This window comes from Zalophus californianus, chromosome 5 (assembly GCF_009762305.2).
Source record: "Zalophus californianus isolate mZalCal1 chromosome 5, mZalCal1.pri.v2, whole genome shotgun sequence".
NCBI classification, from domain to species: domain Eukaryota; kingdom Metazoa; phylum Chordata; class Mammalia; order Carnivora; family Otariidae; genus Zalophus; species Zalophus californianus.
Genome location: NC_045599.1, coordinates 14661532 through 14680915, shown reverse-complemented (window position 1 = coordinate 14680915; position 19384 = coordinate 14661532). Strand labels below are relative to the sequence as shown.

At 44.0% G+C, this 19384-nt stretch overlaps 1 protein-coding gene and 1 non-coding gene across 2 annotated transcripts in view; both read right to left on the bottom strand.

The window, feature by feature from the left end:
- HSD17B4 (hydroxysteroid 17-beta dehydrogenase 4) overlaps positions 1 to 10546 on the bottom strand; it is an 83454-nt gene extending 72908 nt beyond the window's left edge. Inside the window, exons 1-2 of the mRNA XM_027604844.2 lie at positions 10357 to 10546; positions 5108 to 5161 (exon numbers count right to left, since the gene is read on the bottom strand). Coding sequence (XP_027460645.1) covers positions 5108 to 5161; positions 10357 to 10414 — 112 coding nt within the window. The 5' untranslated portion in view covers positions 10415 to 10546. The remainder of the gene's footprint in view (positions 1 to 5107; positions 5162 to 10356) is intronic.
- On the bottom strand, positions 6301 to 6373 carry TRNAM-CAU. The gene has a single exon. It is a non-coding gene; the product is annotated as a tRNA-Met (tRNA).
- Positions 10547 to 19384: the final 8838 nt, after the last annotated feature.

The following is a 19384-nucleotide window of genomic DNA, read 5'->3' as shown; positions in this document are numbered from 1 at the left end:
TTGTCTTACTGCAAATAAAAACTGGTATGAAGACACAAAATAATGGAAAGAGGCTTACATTATCCCTCAAGAGATAAAAAAAAAAGATTCTCAAGACTAAATTCTCTTAATTGTTCATTTGCATGAAATTACTCAAATGACAGGAAACAACCAGTAAAAAATATCAGGAGTTTAAGACATGCAGCTAACAGTCTTTTAAGAGCCTTTTTAACTAAGTAGGGCAAAGTCCAAAAGCAAATTGGCAAACGGGATGTTTAAGAAAGAACTGCTCCATTGTGCAATGGAACACTACCCTCAAGTGGAAATTGTTCAAAGTGCAACCAAACAGGTAAGCCCTGAAGCCTGGGTAAATAATTTACTGAGATCAGTGCCATGCAGTTAAAACAGCATCAGAACAGATTTATTCAAGACAAGTCTCTATATTAGAATGTACTCCATGAACACTGGCCCCATTCATCATGCCCAATGCCCCGCATCAGGCTCCCTGCTCGGTGGGAAGCCTGCTTCGCCCTCTCCCACTCCCCTTGCTTGTGTTCCTGCTCTCGCTATCTCTCTCTGTCAAATAAATAAATAAAATATTAAAAAAAGAAAGAGTCTCTCATGATTTATTTCCCTCCCTCTTTTTCCCTCTCCCATAAGTTCATCCGTTGTGTTTCTTAAAATCCACATGAATGAAATCATCTGTTATTTGTCTTTCTCTGACTCATTTCCCTTACCACAGCATGCTCTAGCTCCATCCACAACACTGCAAATGGCAAGATTTCATTCTTTTTGATGGCGGAGTAGTATTCCAGAGTGTGTGAGAGTGTGTGAGAGTGTGTGAGAGTGTGTGTGTGTGTGTGTGTGTGTGTGTGTCTTCTTTATCCATTCACTTGATGGGCATCTGGGCTGTTTCCACAGTTTGGCTATTGATGATAATGCTGCTCTAAACATCAGGGTGCATGCACTCCTTCGAATGTGTATTTTTGTATTCTTTGGGTAAATACCTACTAGTGCAATTGCTAGACCATAGCTCTATTTTGAGCTTGGTGAGGAACTGCCATACTCTTCTCCAGAGTGGCCACACCAGTCTCAGCATGTATGTCTTGATTGATCACTAAGCAAAGCACTAAACTTACACTTGAGAGAATACATCAGTGCCTAAAGCAGGCTCTTTTCTTTAAGAATCTACAAAAGACTCTTGAATCACAGACCTGTACCTCTGAAACAAATAATACATTATATGTTAAAAAAAAAAAGAAGAAGAAGGAGAAGAAGATAGTAGGAAGGGAAAAATGAAGGGGGGGTATTGGAGGGAGAGACGAACCATGAGAGACGATGGACTCTGAGAAACAAACTGAGGGTTCTAGAGGGGAGGGGGTGGGGGGATGGGTTAGCCTGGTGATGGGTATTAAGGAGGGCACGTTCTGCATGGAGCACTGGGTGTTACACACAAACAATGAATCATGGAACACTGCATCAAAAACTAACAATGTACTGTATGGTGATTAACATAACATAATAAAATTAAATTAAAAAAAAAGAATCTGCAAAAGAAACATGTCTTATGTAAGGAGGCTAGAATGCCCTTGAGTGAGCAAGACCTCAGGCTCACTTTGACATATCCAGGTCCTGAGCATAGCACCTAGCACACAGCAGGCAGTCCCCCTACCATTGGCTCCATTCTTCTCCCTTTACAAAGGCCTTTAGTTTTTGATGTCACTTAAGCCCCACCATAATCCTCGAAGTTTGATAAGGTGGCTACTAATAGCACGAGAGGTCACGTGGTTAGGCAGCACAGCGAGGGCCGGAAGTGTGACCTGACTTCAAAGGCAGGGCATTGTGCCCACCACGGCTCCCCTTTTAGCTGTGAGGATCACACAGGGGCTGAAAAGATGGGCGCTGGCATCAGGACTCAGGAACCTAAGAGTCATCTTTACCAACCACTGTGCCACGGCAGCAACGGAAAGAAATCATGCCCATCTAAAAGGATCAGGATTTCAACTACGCAAAGGTGTTACTTCTCCACTCCAAGAATTGAAAAGGTTCTGCCATTGTAATGGTCAAAAGAGAGGTTCTTCTTGCTGGACCACTTGAGTCATCTTTGTGTTCATGCACTCAAGACTCAAGAGTCCTGCCTATGACTCACCTACTGAGAAAAGCCCAAAACAATTCCATTGTCAACATTCACTTCAGGCATGTGCAAACATTTCCTGTAAGATGTAGTTTATACAACACTGAACATCCATGTTGTAACTATCAGCCAAAGGCTGAGCACTTCTTACACCAGAATGAGATCTCCCATAAACACAGCAATCATATTAACATGAAGTTAGAGAATATCTTTTGTGATGCTTGGCCCAGGGGCTTCCTCTGGCCAACGAAATGGGAAGGGCAGGGGCATGCTATCACAGAAGAGATTTAGGAGGCATCAAGTGGATCCACTGGTATTCTTTCTCCATCCCAAGAACGGCAATGTCCCAGACATTGCTCCTTTAGCTGGGATCCTTAAATTAGGGAGACACTGAGAGCAGAGACACAGTTGACTAGAGGCTAAAAGGCCACAAAAGCATGCAATAATTCTTTACTATTGTCAGCCATTGAGATTTGTTTGTTAACCCAGCATAACCCAGCATAAGGTGACTTATATGAGAAACAAGCTACTCTATCCTTTTGGTCTTACTTCTTATGGAACTCTGAGCTAGCCATAAAATTAGGAGGAATCACTTTTTCATAGACAAGATACTCTGATGTCATACCCTCCCAGGTTTATTTATTCCTCTACTTTTTCCTACTCGTGTAAAAAAATACGCTGGGCAGAAGAAAAACTAACAAAGGAGAAGGAGTAGTGTGTGCGATGCAAGCTGGAAGCAGGGCAGCTGAAAAGCTAAACTAGGGGGTAGCAGTGGCCAAGGAAGAACACAACTTGCGGTTGGTCTAGAAAGTTCACAGGTAGGTCGCAGAAAAAAAGCAGTAGAAAAAAACCAGGCAAAAGCTAAGCCATCTCACATAGATCAACTTTTCCCCTTAACCAAACAAAATCTCGCTCTTCAGCCAAGGATGACAAATGATTTTCCAAGATACAAACTTTCTGTCCTGCTGGATTTCACCAGCGCTTGCTGCAATGACAAAATAAAAAGACACACTGGACCTCTTCATCGTTTTGATAGAACTCAAAAACTCCTGTTCTGAATTTAATAAATTCAGCAGTAGAGATCAATACAGGAAAACTGATCCACACGAACACACGTTGCTGTAAAGTCTTTACAAAATAAGTTTATAAACTAAGATTATATCTTAATCCCACAAAAAATAGGAATTTATTTGACCAATCTCGAAGACACACCTGTCCCCTCCCCCACTCCCCTCCAGGAAGAGTCTATGTCAAACAACAAAAAAGATCCAATGAACAAAGCACCTTCTTTGCACAGGAAATATTCTAAATCCTTTAGGAGCTACAGAAGATAAAATGGAGTCCTTATATGTACAGAATTGAGCAGAAAAAATGTAGATAAATCAGAAGTTATAAGGTAAAAATATTAAGTAACGGATAGCAAAAAAAAACAAAAACAGTACCAACATGGGTCTGTGGACCCTGACAATGAAGTATCTTAAGAAAATCTGGCAAACAGGGCCTGAGCTATACACCCTCTGGCTAAACACCACAATGTCAAAATTTGTGCTTGCCACAAGAAGCAGACTGGATTAATAGACAGTAGATATGTCTTTAAACAAGGAACATCCAAAGATTCTGTGTCCCTTCCACAAAGATAAGCTACATATCCACCCTGAGGGAGAAGAGTATAATTAAATGTCCTGCTTGGGTGTTGTTTGTCTAGAAAACCAGGGTGTATAACCTTTTTGTTATGCATGTCTCCATAAACAAATTGGGGGAAATTTGTGTCTCTCTATTCCTTAGTAAGAGGTAGAAAAACCGTCATTAGGAAGTCCTTGTGGGCCAACAATTTTATCCCAACAGATTATTAGTTTATAATCTATAAACTAAGATTATATCTTAATCCCACAAAAAATAGGAATTTATTCAACCAATTTCAAAGACACACCTGTCCCCTCCCCCATCCCCCCCTCCAAGAAGAGTCTATGTCAAACAACAAAAAAGATCCAATGAACAAAGTACCTTCTTTGCACAGGAAATATTATATTTCCTGTGCAATAAATAGAATATTGCACAGGAATAATTAGAGACTAATAAATATTAGGCCCTATCGTCTGTCCTACCTACCTACCCTGCCCTGAGCACTCATTCAATTATTGCCCACAAAGGCTTGGCAGAAGACAAATCCACCCCTGCGTGCACACCACATCATGCCAGGCCAAAGCATTTAAATTACTAAAACCTCCCACCTTGTGATCCTTCAATACAGCATTTTCCAACTGATGATCCATAATAAAACTCATGCAACTGTCCCTTAACAAAAACTTTAAAAATTTGTTGGAAAAAGCTTCCATATGAAAAATTTTGATGAAAGAGGTTTAAAAAGAAAAAAATAAAAATACTTTGGACTCCGTGACTCCAAACTTCTAGTCCTCAAAATGCATTTATTCTCATCAATGTATTTATACTTAAAGGGATTCATCTAGAACCAGCCTTTTGTCTCAAAAAATTACAGCTCACAGTTTACCAAATTCAAGAATTTCCTTTTATACAATGAATGCCTGACCATCTTTATCAATTCTGTTTGGCTGCAAATTCTGTGAAACTAGTCTACTTTAAAAAAGTAAGTTAGAGAATCAGCCTCAAGGAGGAAAAGCTTTGCTGGCAGAAGAAATAATTAGTGATGAAATTTGACCTTGACAAACTATCTGACGTAAAGACAAAGGTGACTAACTTGTGAGGACAGTACTTTCCATGCCAGCTGCTCATTAAAAAGAAAAACATAATGGGGCGCCTGGGTGGCACAGTCGTTAAGCATCTGCCTTTGGCTCAGGTCATGATCCCAGGGTCCTGGGATTGAGCCCTACATCGGGCTCCCTGCTCGGCGGGAAGCCTGCTTCTCCCTCTCCCACTCCCCCTGCTTGTGTTCCCTCTCTCGCTGTGTCTCTCTCTGTCAAATAAATAAATAAAATCTTAAAAAAAAGAGAAGAAAAGAAAAATGTATCAACTTACCAACAACGGATGCACCCCTTTCTGCAAAAGCCAGAGCATAGGCTCGGCCCAGTCCTAATAAAAAACAAAAGCATAAGAGAGTTGAGCAAATGTTAGCACTTTGGGGGGGTCCCTTCAAATCAACCCCTATTTTAAAGTAACTGGCGAGCAATTAACTGTATTACAATGACGGGCCTTCCCTGGTACTCTCCCCATCTAACTCACCCTCTTCTACTTACAGAGGTCAGAAAGCTTAAAACTGTATTTTCCACCTATTCTGCCTACCATTTCCTACCCATCTACCTAGCTGCTACGAAGCTCCAAGGGAACTGGGTTCCACCATTATAGGCATTTGCACATCCGGAAGGTGGAAATAAGGCAGAAGTTAGCTTATGGCGACTTCAGGCTGTTGCCACTGGTTAAGAAGCTGCTTTCCTTAAGTCAATCAGAGAAAGACATGTATCATATGACCTCACTGATATGAGGAATTCTTAATCTCAGGAAACAAACTGAGGGTTGCTGGAGTGGTGGGGGGTGGGAGGGATGGGGTGGCTGGGTGATAGACATTGGGGAGGGTATGTGCTATGGTGAGTGCTGTGAATTGTGCAAGACTGTTGAATCACAGATCTGTACCTCTGAAACAAATAATGCAATATATGTTAAGAAAAAAAAAAGAAGATAGCAGGAAGGGAAAAATGAAGGGGGGGAAGTGGAGGGGGAGACGAACCATGAGAGATGATGGACTCTGAGAAACAAACTGAGGGTTCTAGAGGGGGAGGGGGTGGGGGGATGGGTTAGCCTGGTGATGGGTATTAAAGAGGGCACGTTCTGCGTGGAGCACTGGGTGTTACATGCAAACAATGAATCATGGAACACTACATCAAAAACTAATGATGCAATGTATGGTGATTAACATAATAAAATAAAATTTAAAAAAGAAGCTGCTTTCTTGATGCTTCCCGGGTATTAAGAAACAGAGCGTGTAGTGCCAACTTCTTGATCGAGCTCCAGTTAGCAGCCTCCACTCTCTAGACCCTTGGTATCCAGGGGCTGTTTGGGCTGTAGCAGTTCTAACAGCTGCCTCCGAGGGAGGAGGTCCCCTACTGAACCAGTTGCAACTATTCCACAAGCCACTGCAAGACGAAGTGGCAGACCCAACTGCCTGTGGTGGTTTGTTTTTTAATTTTTAATTTTATTTTTTTAAGTAGGTTCCATGCCCAACATGGGGCTTGAACTCACGACCCTGAGATTATGAGTCACATGCTCTACCAACTGAACCAGCCAGGCACCCCCCAGATATCTGTATTAAATCCTTTCCTGCTTCAAATATCTACCGATTTCTGTATCCTGTACTGAACCTTGCCTACACAGTTACCAAATACAAAAAATATTTAGTTCCAACTCAAAGGTACAAGGTGTAAATTTGTTATCCAAAATATATACATATACTTATGTAGGTTTTAGAAGCATAGAGTATCTCAGGAAGAATATGTAAGAAACTAGCAATTAAGAGGCTACCTCTGGGGAACAGAACTGTGTGACTAGCAACCAAGAGTGGAAGGCTTACTTTTAAATTATTTAAATCGTTTTAACATGTATAAATTTTTTAATTTAAATTACCTGATAAATTTAATTAGTAGTTTAAATTTAATTTAAATTGATAAAGAAGCATACAAATAACAAACCAAGATCGCTAAAGTATCACACTCTTCTAAAAAGAACCCGAAATATAAAGTTATCCAAAACTGAAAGATATCACCAAATAATTTATTTTAGAAGTTAATTCACTTTGAATGGATAAGAGAGACTTTAGCCGATGCCTTGGTGGCTGTCTGTTAAGCGTCTGCCTTCGGCTCGGGTCATGATCCCGAGGTCCTGGGATGGAGCCCCGCATCGGGCTCCCTGCTCAGCGGGGAGTCTGCTTCTCCCTCTGCCTCTGCCTCTCCCCTTGCTTGTGCTCTCTCTCTCTCTCTTTGACAAATAAATAATAAATAAATAAATAAATAAATAAAAGTCTTTGGCCAATACAAATAACTCTTCTCATATCTTATCAGATCAAGGCTGAAGCATGTGTTCTAAACATTGTGTTTTTAAGGAAATCAAACGCTTATGACCAGAAATCCCAGAATGTAAAATTAATGGTTAACACAGTAGAAAATCATCAGATGAAAGGAATGGGGTGGGTCTCTGGTAGAGAGAGTGACCTAATTTAATCAGAGAATTGTCTCAACTTAAAATCAAGTTATATAGTTCTCTCAAAAGATAATGTCAGTGATGTTCCTTTATCATCAAGGCCCGTATAAACTATACACAAATCTGCAAATAAAGTAAAAAGTGACAGTCTCCTTTCTTTTCCCTCCAACACCACTAGCTCATTAGCAGATTAGGAAGGGTCCTTGCATGTTTTAATATTGTGTTTAAATAAACATTATGTAAATACTTTATGTCCATTAATCCGCCTCCCCAATTAAACTAGAAGGTCCTTGATGGGTGAGATTGAATATGTCACTCTTTTGCCTTTCCCACAACACCCAGCACAGCTTTAGAGTCAAAAGCACAAAGAGTTAAATCCAAGAGCCTCCATTTTGTCATAATCTCTTAATTCTCCCACACCTTCTTAATTCTCCGAATTCTTCCTCCTCCATTTCTCTCTTTTTTTTTATTTGACCTTAATTTCTTTAGCACTGTCAAATCTCAATTGATTCTTAACTCAGACTGCTCGTTCAGGGTTAGGTGGTTTACACTCTAAAGTTAACAACAAAGCCCCTGAAAATAGCTTCCTAGACTATTTCCCTTTCCAGCTTTACCAACTGAAGGAATTCAAATGACTTCAACATCTCCCTGTGACTTCAGAATCTCCAGCTACTCACACTCTCACCAGCTCCAGATCCAACATCTGCTGTCTCAGAACCATCTGAAATTCAAAATGGCTGTACTTCCTTCCTTCTTCCATGGCCCAAATCCCCCACCCTCAAAAGTTACATCCCCAACAACCACTTTAGTCAATCAATAAATGGCTATTATACCGTTATTCCCCTGTAATACCACCAATCACGGCAAAACACTCCAGTCGAAGTACAGTGCTTGGCTTGATAAGCAGAGAATTGTCTGAACAATTCTGTAACTCTCCTTCCAGTTCTCCCATTAAACTAATCTATATTTCAAGCTAAACAACAGCACCTCAATAGGACAGATAGATTTCTCTTTTTTTTTAAAGATTTTATTTATTGATTTGAGAGACAGAGCACGAGCAGGGGGAGCGGCAGGCAGAGGGAGAGGGAGAAGCAGGCTCCCCGCTGAGCAGGGGGTCCGACGCAGAACTCGATCCCAGGACCCTGGGATCAAGACCTGAGCCAAAGGCAGACCTTAACCGACTGAGCCACCCAGGCGCCCTGATATATTTCTCTTTATCTGTAGAATAGGAGTGGGTTGGAGTCAGACTTAATTCTCAGACACAGGCCCAGCAGGCATTCACGGACACCCTCCTGGGATGTTCATCACTGCCTCAGTTCTATGGGTAGGAATCTCCAAATGAGAAACCCAAGACCTCAAGGATAACAGCCTCCATTATAGGACTGCAACTTGATCTCTGTCTCCCTTCCTCAATGATGACCTAGGACAGTCTCAACTTCACTACAAAATTGTATTTCTCCCTCAGATCAACAAGAGCTAGCGACCGTACCATAATCCAGGCAAGGGAAAGTCTGCAGGGCTCTATAAACAGGAGGTCCTAAGTCCATAACTATTTACTCACAACTCATTAATGATTCATAAAATCAATTTAGTACATTGCAATGTGCATTTAATGAAACAAAATTTTAGAGTGCACTTCATTTACTATGTATTGTGTCATGAATGGTGTATCGGTGTCCCTGGGTCATGGTGCAAAATGTATTTCATACTGTGACTCACTCACTGTTTAAACAGGCTTAAAACACCGAGTACATCACTTAATTATTTCCATGGAAAGCAAAGTGTAAACAAAATGTTTTCCAGGGGCACGTGGATGGCTCAGTTCGTTAAGCAACCAACTCTTGATCTCATTTCAGGTCTCAGTTTCAGGGTCATCAGTTCAAGCTCCGCATTGGGCTCCATGCTGGGCAGGGAGCCTACTTTAAAAAACAAAACAAAGTTTTCCAAAAACATATGATCATTTTAGGATGAATATAGCTATGAGTATAAAATTCTTGGCCACCAATTAATAGTAAAAGCACCTTCTGAAGGGTGGCATTAGAATCCATTCTATCAATGGGAGATGTAGCTACAAATGGATTAACAGAATTCTACTGTTGTGACTTTTAATACACAATTTGAATTAATTACACTTTAGGTCTATTCTAGATATAAGGTACCACCAGTGGGAATCAAAGGCAAGGAAGGTCAAGATTTGAGGTCACCTGCTCGTGGGAAACAGCGCAAAATCGCACTGTAGAGCATCACCATGGGTACGGGCAGTTTTCTTTCTTTTTTTTTTTTTTCCTCTCCTTCAAGATAGGGTTACATTAACAAATCCCCATTTTGTTTCTCCTGAAACCTAGAAGATCTGGCCCACTTCAGAAGTACGTGTGCTCCCCAGTTCCTACTGTCCCTACCCCACCCTAGCACCTGCCTGACTCCCGTAGGCATTTTGAATTTACAACTCGCACCAAGACTCCAGTCAGTCCAGTATGGTGCTTGGCTTGATAAGCACACAAACCCCAAGGAGAAGACTCTTATCAGATCCCCTCTCTAAAGAACAACCTCTCAAGAACTTAAAACCATCCCAAAGAGGAAGCGGAACGCTGCACGGCTGACTGTTTTCAAAGGCAAGGGGCTGACATCCCTACTCCTCTGGGGGGTGATTCCTGCCGCGTACCGGTCTCTGCGGTCTAGTCTACTTGACTGAGGCCTAAGACAAGCAAGAAGAGAGGCGATCGAGCATCAGTGAGAACTTTTACCGAGTCCCGCCAACCACGGCCCAGGCCGGCCTCTCTCTTGCAGGACCCGGGGCCTCGGGGAGCTGCACGGGACTATGTGACTCAACGCTGGCCAGGCCCCCCTCTCCCTCCTCGGCAGAGTCGGCGCCTCGATCGCTGCTGTTACCCGTCCTCGCACCCTGCCCACCCGACCACTGGCTGGTTCTTCAAGCCGCCTCCCCCCGCCGGCCCACGGGGCCCGCAGCCCCGACGCTGGGGCAGCAGCTGCGGCTGCGCGCGTTTCCCGGGACGAAACGGGGGGCTCCGGGCGCGAGAGCTAGGCCGGCGTCCGCCCTCCGGCCTTCGCGTGCTCACCTCCCCCCGCGCCGGTGACCAGCACCACCCGCCCGTCGAATCGCAGGGGCGAGGCCATGAGTCCAGCCTGCTGCGACAGACACACACACCAGCCGAACAGCTGCAGCTGGCACTGCGAGACACGGAGGAAAGGGGAATTGGAGGGGAGGGGATGGGAGTGACCTGCGGGTTTCAGGGAAGGAAAAGGACGCCGCAGTCTTGCAAGTGCGCCTGCGCAGGAATCCCTTGGAACTCTGGGAAATGTAGTCCAGGGTGCTTCCAGGGGGTTGGGGAGCCTCCTCAAGAGGTTTGACTTCAAAGGGGCACTTTCGCTGTTAGAAGTAATGGGATCCTCTAGGACCTGTGTGGTAAATGGCTGACACGGCACCAAGCGTACATCCGTTCTCCCACCATTTTGTCATTCATTCAACAAGTGTTTTCTGGACTTAGGCGGTAGCCTAGAGAAATAGGAGGCAGCCCCTATCCTCAAATAGCTTTCAGACATAAACCCCAAAGGAAAAAAGGCACCCTTTACCAATGGGTAAAGATGTCTTAGAATGTAATCCATGAATCTCGTGCATGAAAATCATCCAAGAACTGTCAAAAACAGAAAGTCCTGAACCCTCACCCTGATCTCCCAAAGTAGAATCTCTGGGGCAGAAAAAAAAAAAAAAAGCTCTTAACAAGTGCTTCTAAATGATCTTTGCTTCTGAATATTGAGAAAGGTCATATGTTGTAATTCATTCATTTAACATTTATCAAGCATCTATGGGTAGTAAGCACAAGTTTCCAGATGAATAATTTCCTCCAGAGCTATTCAAAGTTATTAAAGGTAAACCTTTCATAACAATGCATCATGATTAAACCATGATAAATCTGCACAGGTCTGCTAACAGTGATGTGGAGAACAAAGGGAAAATAAATGTAGAAAAATTAAATCTCCAGGGTGCCTGGGTGGCTCAGTCATTAAACGTCTGCCTTCGGCTCAGGTCGTGATCTCAGGGTCCTGGGATCGAGCCCCGCATCGGGCTCCCTGCTCGGTGGGAAGCCTGCTTCTCCCTCTCCCACTCCCCCTGCTTGTGTTCCCTCTCTCGCTGTGTCTCTCTGTGTCAAATAAATTTAAAAAAAGAATTCCTCATATCAGTGAGATCATATGATACATGTCTTTCTCTTATTGGCTTATTTCGCTCAGCATAATACCCTCCAGTTCCATCCACATTGTTGCAAATGGCAAGATTTCATTCCTTTTGATGGCTGCATAATATTCCATTTGTGTGTGTGTGTGTGTGTGTGTGTGTGTGTGTGTGTGTGTGTGCGCGCGCGCGCGCGCCACATCTTCTTTATCCATTCATTTGTCGATGGACATCTTGGCTCTTTCCATAGTTTGGCTATTGTGGACACCCCGATGTTTATAGCAGCAAAGTCCACAATCTTCCCCCTTTAAAAGCAGCCCCCACCCCCTACCTCCTTGGAGATAGCCGCTCCTTGCAGTGTGTTCAACAAACTTCTATTGCCTTGTTCTGCCTCAGGTGAATACTTTCACAGCCCCACCACTGACCTCCACCAGATCATCGCCCCACATTTGGGGGGCCCCATCCGACCGAGAGACACCCCGCTTTGGCATCACACTCGTGCTTTAATAAAACCACATTTTTGCACTGAAACATCTCAAGAATTCTTTCATGAGAGTTCACTCCCGGACCCCACCCCAAAACATCACATCAATAGTGCCAAAATAAAGGGTCCCTAGCCCTGCTGGAGACAAAGGAAAATGTCCAAAGGAGATGACACACAAAGCACCTTAAGAAGGAGCTCTGCAAATAAAGAACATTACAGGCGATGCAAACACAAGCTAGATGGGGCTGAGGGGTGGGAGGTTGGGGGTGGTAAAGCCGCGGAAATAACCAGCCAGTCAGATCACGTTTAGATGTTTGAATTGATTGCTTCAAATTGTTTTAAGCAAGATTACTCCAGGCTACACATTAGCATCGCGGAAAGTTCACTCTGCCCTATTATTGAGGAAGTAAACAAGACGAGCAAAAACCTACTGGGAAAAATTATGCCTGGAGACGGAGCTCACTTGAGTCCCCCAGGGGCACTGCTGCTACCCCACCTTCTGCTCTCCCCAGAGGCTCCTCCACGCTGTCCTCCGACCTGACCAACCGCAAACTTCTTTGCTCATTGGTCACCAGGAAGGCCTGGCCTTTGTCCACAAGCATTTCGAGTGAAAGTGAGCCTGGGGCTCAACCGAATGGGAATCCTCAGTTCAAGAGTGAGCCTATGTGACAACTCAGCCTGGTCTCCACGTCCCTGCTCCCTACCCGCGAAGGATGGAATTAGGACAACTGAGCACAGCCCAAATGCCTTAAACCCCAGCCCACAAGGGGGCCTAAAGAGAGGTGCGTTGGCCCCTTCACCAAGCTTCCTGTGGCTTCAGGGCCCAGATCCCAATGGCTGAACATCTGTTTCTATCTTGTGTTGGAATCTTTCTCGTTTAATCCAATAACCCTGTTCTTCTGTTTAAAAAAAGAAAAAAAAAGTACAAGGCAAAAAACAAAGGCGAGGTTCGTGATTCCTACTCTTAGAAATGCAAGTGCAAAATCAACCCAGTTGTAACTGAGGATGAAGTGCTTTCAACTTAAGGCTCGCAACAGGAGCGAGAAGGAAAGGTTTCTCAGCCATTGCTGGGGAGCCATTCCAATACGTCCAAGTCCAAGACTCACACTGGGGCTCACCTGTCCCAGACCAGGGCCAACGGGCATGGGGCTTGAGTAAATACTAGTGTTTGGTGCAGTGAGTCCCCAAATAAATATGTCCTCACTATGGGAGGTGGTGCAGATTTAGGATGTAAGTCTCGGAAGTAGAGTGAGGTGTGTAACTCAATATTCTGCAAGAGAGCTGCTACATTAGGTGTAGATTATTCTCTAGGCATCTTACCTTGCTCTCAAGTCCTCATTCTTGTGGGAGGAGAGGCAAAAAAGGACATTTAAACTTGCCAGTTAAAGGTAACTCGGTCTGTTTGGGGGAAATGCGCTCTTTCAAGATTTCTCCCTCCTCCTTCTTGCCTAAATGTCACCTTGACATAGAGGAAAGGTTTGGCAGAGGCAGGGGTGGACCTTAAAGCCATATTGCCCTCTGCTTTCTGTGTAGCTACTGATAAAGGGCATGGGCTTAGATATTTCTAGAATCTGCTGGGTGTTCTTTCTCACTCTGAACTATTGTAGCAACTTCTATGTAAGTCTAGATTTACAAACATATGTAGGCAAATAAAAAAATGGTTCAAACAGAATTTTAAAACAAACTAAAAATATATATGTCTCTATCTCTTCCATGCCAGCCAGGAGCCAAAGAGACAGGAGAAGGACCTTCGGCTCCCCCATCCCATAAGCCCAGGCCAGGGCCATTACCATTCTGCCACAGGTGGTTACCTTCTGCTGATTCAAGTTACTTGCATTGGCAGTGACTTCTCAGACTCAGAATTATCCTTTTCACGGCCTTATTTCTTCGAGCTCAGGCCCGGGAAGGGAACAGGGAGGCTGGGTCCCTGAGGAACCCATGCTAAGCCCACCCCCTAAGAGCTACCTTCCTCCTCTTTTTCCATCCTCTTGCCATTGAGAATTCTTCTTCATCTTTCCTGCCAGTCAGAACTTCTCCTAAGTTTGTCCTCTTTGCTCCCACCTTACGGATGTCTCTTTTCTAAGGGGTTACTCTTCCAAGGGACACACTGAGTGAGCTTTATGGCTTAGTTCTACTGGTATATGGAGAGCGGGCAGAGCACAGAGGTTTATAACAGGGCAGAGAAAGGGGATTCTTTTTGCTGCCAGACAGAAGCCACTTCCTATTGGAGAATACCTTTTTTTTTTTTTAAGATTTTATTTATTTATTTATCAGAGAGAGAGCACAAGCAGGGGGAGCAGCAGAAGGAGAAGCAGACTCCCCGCTGAGCAGGGAGCCCGACACGGGGCTCACTCCCAGGACCCTGGGATCATGACCTGAGCCGAAGGCAGACGCTTCACCGACTGAGCCACCCAGGCGCCCCAACCTATTGGAGAACACCTTTAACAACAATGAACAAGAGGACATATCTAGGCCCTCTTTCATATGGGCCCCACTTAATATATATCCCCCAAAGAAGGAAGACTGGCTAACCTGATTGAATGGCCAAGGAGACACACATTGAACCACATTTACTACTGGGTGATGATACCAGGCTCTAAAGGCGGTAACCAAGCCCCATGTCTCTTTCACCTCCTGCACCCACACAGAGGGTTTTCTTCTGCTTCCTCCCATCTATCACATGGATCAGCAAGCCAGGCAAGACTGTCCTTTCTTTCCCAATATGGCAACTTGGTCTCCACAATCACCTGAGCCACGGAGTGGCCCACCTAGGCTGCCTGGCATTGGGCATTAGGACAAACACATGCTTTTTCACAATCTGCTTTCTTTTCTTTTTTCCTGTGGGCATACCTCTTCCAACCCTGTACTGGGCAGAGCTCGGGTTGTGAAATAGGGAGAGGTCCACATTGAACCCCAAATATACTGGGGCCCAGTGTGGCAAAAGATAAGAATCACCCCCTGGAACTAAAAGATGACCAGGAATGATGAAAACTTCAGTATTCCCCATGGCTGGTTTGAGATGGTACCGGTGCAGGCTGATTTAGTGCAGTTAAAGACCACAGTAGCTGAGTTTAATAAAAGAAGAGATCCATTTGGGAATCAACACAGGCTTTCCAGGAACTCAGACTGCCTAAGTCAGAATCAAGTCCTGGATGGAGACAGACATTTCTTTTCTGAGTCACAAGGAGCTCTCTGGGGGGACCTTAGAGCAACTGTCCTTTGTGTGAACTTCAGACCCATTGCTAGTAGCAGGAATGGAACCCTTCACACCTGGCTTTTTCTCAAGCTCAACTTAGTAGGTAGAAGTCAAATGGATTTTTTGTTATTTGTTTTCTCCTTTATCTTGTTTCTCAGCCTTGGATAGATGACCCAGGTTAGACTCGATGCAGTAAGAAGATATTTTCGGGAAAGAAAGGTTTATGCTTCTTTTGGAGTAGGCAAGTTTCTGGGAGCGTGCCTTTCCTGGACCTCAAAAGCACCATCTTGGTGACAGTGGGCTACAAAGCAGCTGAAGAAAGCCAGGGTCTGTGCAAGCACAGCTAACCTCTTTACAGGAGGTCTCACCCATTGTGTTCAGGCTCGCAGACCCTGGTTAACCTGCCCAGTGTGACTGGTAAGCTGACAGCTCAGACAAGAAGCTTTTCTCTTTTCTCCATTCCCCAGATAATCCTAAATCAACGCGCTGGCAACTGCAGTACAGGTCTGGAATTGTGCTGGGATCTGGAAATGTTATTTTTGCCTGTGATAACTGCTGGCGGTATTTTTATAAATATCATGGGAGGGTGGTTGCTATGACCCTGACCTTATGTATCCGGTGCTCTTCTGGAAGATTCAGACATATGAGTGAACAGCAGTTGGCTCAGTCCTCTGCAGTCTTGGAGGAGTTATAGCCATTCTAGGGTAAGATGCATAAGCTATGGGGAATCCCCTAGTGGTAGCCAGCCTATAAAAGTTAAAAGCATGGTGGGGGGGGGCACCTGGGTGGCTCAGTCGTTAAGCGTCTGCCTTCCACTCAGGTCATGATCCCAGGGTCCTGCGATCAAGGCCCACATCGGCCTCCCTGCTCAGCTGGAAGCCTGCTTCTCCCTCTCCCTCTGCCTGCCACTCCTCCTGTTTGTGCACACGCGCTCTCTCTCTCTCTCTGTCAAATAAATAAATAAAATCTTAAAAAAAAAGTTAAAAGCACGGATTAAAAGGAAGACCATGTTTTCTGTTTTAAACATATCTCTTGTGCACACAGAACCCTATGCTGGAGTCAAGATTTGAATATTCATACATTCCACTTTCATTTATTAATACTTGTGCACTATGAGTCAGGCATTTTTCTTGGTGCTAAGAACAAAACAAAGTCCCTGGAATTACCTATCTTCCATTCGAGAGAAGAGAAATGATAAACATACAAATAAAGGAATGATTCCAAGTGATTGCAAGTGCCAAGGAAAAAATTGAGCGATTTGTCAGAATCCACTATGTTCTAGGCACTTTCTTGGTGTTTTATAAATATTAGCTTATATGGTCTCATAACAATCTATAAAGGAGAAACTGTCATTATCCTTGTTTTCAGATGAGGAACCTCAAAGCACAAAAATGGTCAATAACTTAGCCAGGACGAATTGCTCCCCCACCCCCCCCCCCACAGGGTATAGCTCTGTTGCTCAAACAAGGTAACGGGATTCAGAAGAGATTTGAAGCAGAGACAGGAGGGAGGTACTAATTTAGAGAGTGTATACCTAGGAAAAGCTTGTGAATAGGTGAGTTTGGAGCTGTATCTTGAACAGTGAGAAGAACCTGTCAGACAAGGATTGGGAAAGAGGTTTCAGAATAGAAGAAATAGCACATACAGAGCCCTGTGGGGGAAAACACCTCCGCACCTCCTGGAACAGTGAGGAGGTCAGAGATAGACAAGGACCCAATTGTGTCTAGTCTTGTAAGCCACGGTTGGGAGTATAGATTTTATTCGAAGTATAATAGGAAACCCTTGAAAAGCAGGAAAGTGAAATGATCTGACGTGCGAACTACATTATAAGTCTATAAATGCGCAGAGAAAAGCCCAGAAGGAACACAACAGCAGATAATTCGTCAGTTCTCACCGTGGGTTGGGCACCATGTCGGTGATCAAGGAGACTTTGGCTTGACCTGTTTTTAACAGGAAAATGTGCCTGTGTTATTATACAAGTGAATAACGTTTATAAACAATTGAACCCCCATACAATCCCATGTGTTGCAGCTTAAAACCCGCTCAGTTGCAAGCAGATACGTCACGCTAAAGAAATCACAACATTTGTGCGGCTTGTGAAGCCTGTTTTAGCTGCACCTGAATTCCAGGATGCGTATCTCCCTTAGAGAAATCGCAAGCAAGGGTGTGTATTGCGCAGTGAACAAAATCATTGCAGGGGGAAGCCGAGAATACCGAGAAGAGGCATGCTAAGTGAGGTTGCATGGTGAGGACTAGCACCTTCGCTGGTTTCTCCCAGGGGGAAGCAGCCATTAATCCAGGGCATCACATAAAGGTTGAAAAACATTTTCAGTCTATGGGGAGTTGCTGCCATTTCTGTCTTTCTTTATAGAACGAACCTGACGAAATGTGCTCTGGGAGTAAACCCGGCTTATCTCGTACACCTGCTCTTTTGACACTTGAGCCCCTGGGGGTTTACCGCCCACTTTCATAGCTCCTCATTGCTTTCAATCTCCCGGCTTCCCGTTCACAAGCCCGCATTCATCACACAGCATATTTCGGCTGCCTTCCTGTTCCCCTCGACTCCCTAATTCCGCTTGGAGTCCTCAGGAACGTGTGCACCATCCGTCCAGTGCTTCCTCGTTATTCATCCTCTCACCTCCAGAGATTTTTTTTCTCTCCAATCCACTGCTGGCATTTTCTCCTACGGTCACATCCTGGACATGTTCATCGCCTCTTACCACGTCTGAAAAATATGTCCAAACATGCTACCTTTCCAGCTCAAGGGCTCCCCCTGTGGAATTCTTCCCTATCATCATGACCTCCTCCAGTGCATGACTCCCACGTCTCCCTCAATGCCTCCAGCCTCTTGTCTTCTTTCGGCCTTGCTCAGTCCCTGTGGTTCATCATTAGAATCCACGGCCTTGTTTCTCTTCCACCTACTGCACACTCCTCGAAGAAAACTTTCAGGTTTTCCAGTTTTGAATGTTTTCTAATTTTATGGTCACTTCTTTCTTGATACAGGTGTTATTTACAGGTATAGTTCTTAATATCCAACATAAGGAAATTTCCTCGTAATCTTTTTGTTGTTGATTTTGAGCTTAATGCATTATTATCAGAGGACTTACTCTGATTTCAATCCTTTTAGATATACTGGGGTTGGCTTTAGGAACCACCACACGGTCAATTTTAGTGAAGGTTCTATGTGTACTTAAGAATGTGTATTTTGAAGTTTGGGGTTCAGGGTCAAGACTGCAGATCATGTTATTCAAGTCTTGTTTATCTCTACTGTCATTTTGCCTGTTTGTTCTATCGGTTACTGAGAAAAATATGTATCAATTATCCCACTATGATTGTGGACTATGGGGAAGGCCTAACTTTGTCACGGGTTACTGGGGGATATAGAAGATTCAAGGGAAGTTTCTGGAAAGACTGATCACTTGAAAGTGACACTTGATTTTTCTTTCCATCTCCTCTCCTTCTATCTAAATTATTTAACTACCCCAATCTCCTCCTGAGAGATACCATTTAAGTGTCTAGTAAATCATAAGTGCCATCGAAAATTATTTTTATTTTATGAGAAGGGATTGATGTTTTACTCTAGAACAACACAGTGATTCTAACTTTATACTTGCCGATAGTTGGATATATTTATCTTTAACTGTGCCTGGCATTCCTGGTATGAACTATGCATCCTCTCTTCTACTTCTCGGTATTAAAGAATCTCTTTGACATTTGCCTGTGCGAGGTAGCTTAAAAGGCATAGGAATTATCTACCCTACATAGCAAATTATTATAAAACCTTTAGAATCACAAACATTCATCTATCTTGGTGTTTTTGGTTTAGAATTCTGGGCATGGTATAGCTGGGTACCTCAAGCTCAGAGTCTCTCAAAATGTCTCTCATCGAAGTGTCCACTGTGGCTGTGGTCATCTCAAGGCTCCTGTGGGGAGGGATCCACTGTGAGCTCACCCCTATGGCCATTGGTGGACTTTGCTGGCTATTGGGTGGAGACATCAGTTCTCTGCAGCATGGGCGGCCATCCCCAACGGCAGCTGGCTTCCCTCAGAGTGAGCAAATGACAGAGCAAGAGAAGACTCCCAAGATAGAAGCCAGATTTATTTAAAAATAAATAACATATAAATAAATAAAGCCATCTCTTTAAAAATAAGAAGCCTTTTAGAGCAGTTTTAAGGTTCCAGCATCAGTGAGCATAAAGGACAGAGAGTCTTCCTAGACCCTCTACCTCCAACCAC